Source organism: Anolis sagrei, chromosome Y, assembly GCF_037176765.1.
Source record: "Anolis sagrei isolate rAnoSag1 chromosome Y, rAnoSag1.mat, whole genome shotgun sequence".
In the NCBI taxonomy this organism is placed as follows: Eukaryota; Metazoa; Chordata; class Lepidosauria; order Squamata; family Dactyloidae; genus Anolis; species Anolis sagrei.
The window spans coordinates 34656349-34658744 of NC_090035.1; the positions used below are offsets into that span (position 1 = coordinate 34656349).

Here is a 2396-nt window from a genome sequence, read left to right on the forward strand (position 1 = left end):
GGCTAAAAGAGGGAAGAAATAAACTAAAGTGAATTAATAGGGGGGGGGGAAAGAAAAAAAGGAAAAAGAAAAAAAAAAAAGAAGACAAGAAGAAAGAGAAAAAATAGGAAAGCAGACAGGTCATACCAACAGAACAAGCACCCCAGGAATCAAACCACACCAATAAAGAGAAAGGGACACAATGGCCGAAAAAACCTCATCAGCAACTAAACAAAGTAATAAGACAAACCCCACCAATCCCACAGCAAATGTCACAACTAATCCACCACTGGCAACCACAATCACAACTACAATGCAGACTCCAGCCCTGATTCCTACACCCGCCAGAAGACTCTCCACACAATATGATGTGAATCCAAAAGAAACAACCTTCAAAGATCTCTTGCAAGAAATGTTGAAGATGCAAGAAAAGATTGAAAAAAAAATAGAAGAAAGCCAGGAAAAAACACAACAGAATATGGAAAGATTGTTTCAAAAAGAAATGGGGAAGTTAAGGCATGAACTGAAGGAAGACGTAGCGCAAATAAAGAAAGAGGTCTCTAACGTGCAGGATGAATTAAAGATCTTGAAGAAAGAAAACTCAAGTTTAAAAAAAGTACAGGACAAAACTGAAGCCAAATTAAAGAAACTAGAAGAAGCGAAAGAAAAACTAGAGAAACAACAAGAACTCTGGGCAAGCAAAGAGACCGACTATCAACTCAGATTTAGAAACATCGAAGAGAAAGAAGGAGAAAATCTTAGAGAAATAATTATGGAAATTACGACCCGCATGACTAATATCACTCCGGAGGAAATGAACAAGGAAATCGACATGACACAGAGAATTAATTCCAGTTACGCTAAAAGGAACAATGTTCCCAGAGATATTCTGGTCAGTTTCTGCAGAAAAAATGTCCGTGATGAGATCAATAGGATGAAAGCAAAAGATCAACCCTCATACAACGGCAAAAAAGTGATAATACTTAAAGAATTTACGTCCACTTCTATGAACAAGAGGAAAAATTACTATTTCCTTACAGACGTATTAAAAAAACACAAGATCAAATTCAGATGGGAACGTCTAGAGGGAATTCAAGTGACATACAGAGAGAGCAAATTTTGGCTTACATCCGAGGAGAAAGCAAGGGACTTCTACAGGCGACTCCAAAAAGACCTGAATCTTACATCAGATACTGCAGATGTAACGGAACTGAGCAAAGCGAACCACGACTCTACAAGGACCAAACACAAAGATGAGGAGGGGAAGAAAAGAGACAAGAAGAGACCAAGACCGGAACCGCTAGATGAGGAGGAGGGAAAGAAGGACATGGGACCTTCAAACACCGGAAAACAACCACCTGATGACAAGTAATATAAGAATATACTCTAACAATGTCAACGGAATGAACACCCCGCAGAAAAGAAGACTAATATTCAACTTATTAAAAAAAGGCAACTACGATTTAATCGCGTTGCAAGAAACACACATCACGACAAAACATTGCACATATCTATCACAACCCCAACTGGGAAAGGAATTCCATTCACTAGCACCACAAAAAAAAAAGGAGTAGTAATCTACGCAAAAAGCTCTCTAAACGCATCACTGGCGTTCAAGGACGAGGAGGGGAGGATGGTGGGGATTAAGTTTAGAAACAACGAACAAGAGATACTACTTTGTAACATCTACGCCCCCACGGGCCCCAAAACAAAATTTGTAAAAGAACTTCGAAAAAGACTCTCAGAACATATGCAAGCAGACTTAATGATTGTGGGAGATTTCAACGGTGTAATAGATTGCGAACGCGACAGAACAAAGAAAAATAGAAAAGACATCAACGGAGGAAAGTTACCAACTAGCTTCCTCGAACTGCGGAAAGATCTATTCCTCGAAGATGCTTGGAGGGCCAGAAACCCGGAGGGAAGGGATTATACCTTCTATTCGGACAGACACTCAACATGGTCCAGAATAGACGCCTGTTGGGCTTCAAAATTCTTAATGACCAAACTGAATGAAATTCAGATTCTGCCCAGAACGCTGTCCGACCACTGCCCGATCTTAATAGACATTCAAGGGCCCAGGCGACAACGGAAATGGAAACTAAACGAATTCCTCTTAAGGAAAGAAGAAGATATAGAGTTCTTCAGAAAAAACATCCAAGAATTCTTTGAACTAAATATAAATGATGAAATACAACCGGAAGTGATCTGGGACACTAGCAAGGCAGTGTTAAGAGGTCTTTTTATTCAGAAAGGCGCAATAAGAAACAGGAGGAGACAAGAGGAGCTGCTATCAATTACAGAGAAAATAAAGAGTAAAGAGATGGAATTGAAAAAAAAAACCAAGAAACAAACAAATAAAGCTGGAACTGGACCTCCTCAAGAAACAGTTGAACTCCTCCCAATTGGAAAAAGTC

The 2396-nt window shown here is 39.5% G+C and overlaps 1 protein-coding gene across 1 annotated transcript; it reads left to right on the top strand.

The window, feature by feature from the left end:
• The first annotated feature begins 292 nt into the window (after positions 1-292).
• LOC137095589 (STE20-like serine/threonine-protein kinase) lies at positions 293-1351 on the top strand. Its single transcript, XM_067462368.1, has one exon. It carries the CDS (start codon positions 293-295, stop codon positions 1349-1351), a length of 1059 nt encoding a protein of 352 aa, XP_067318469.1.
• The last annotated feature ends 1045 nt before the right edge of the window (positions 1352-2396 follow it).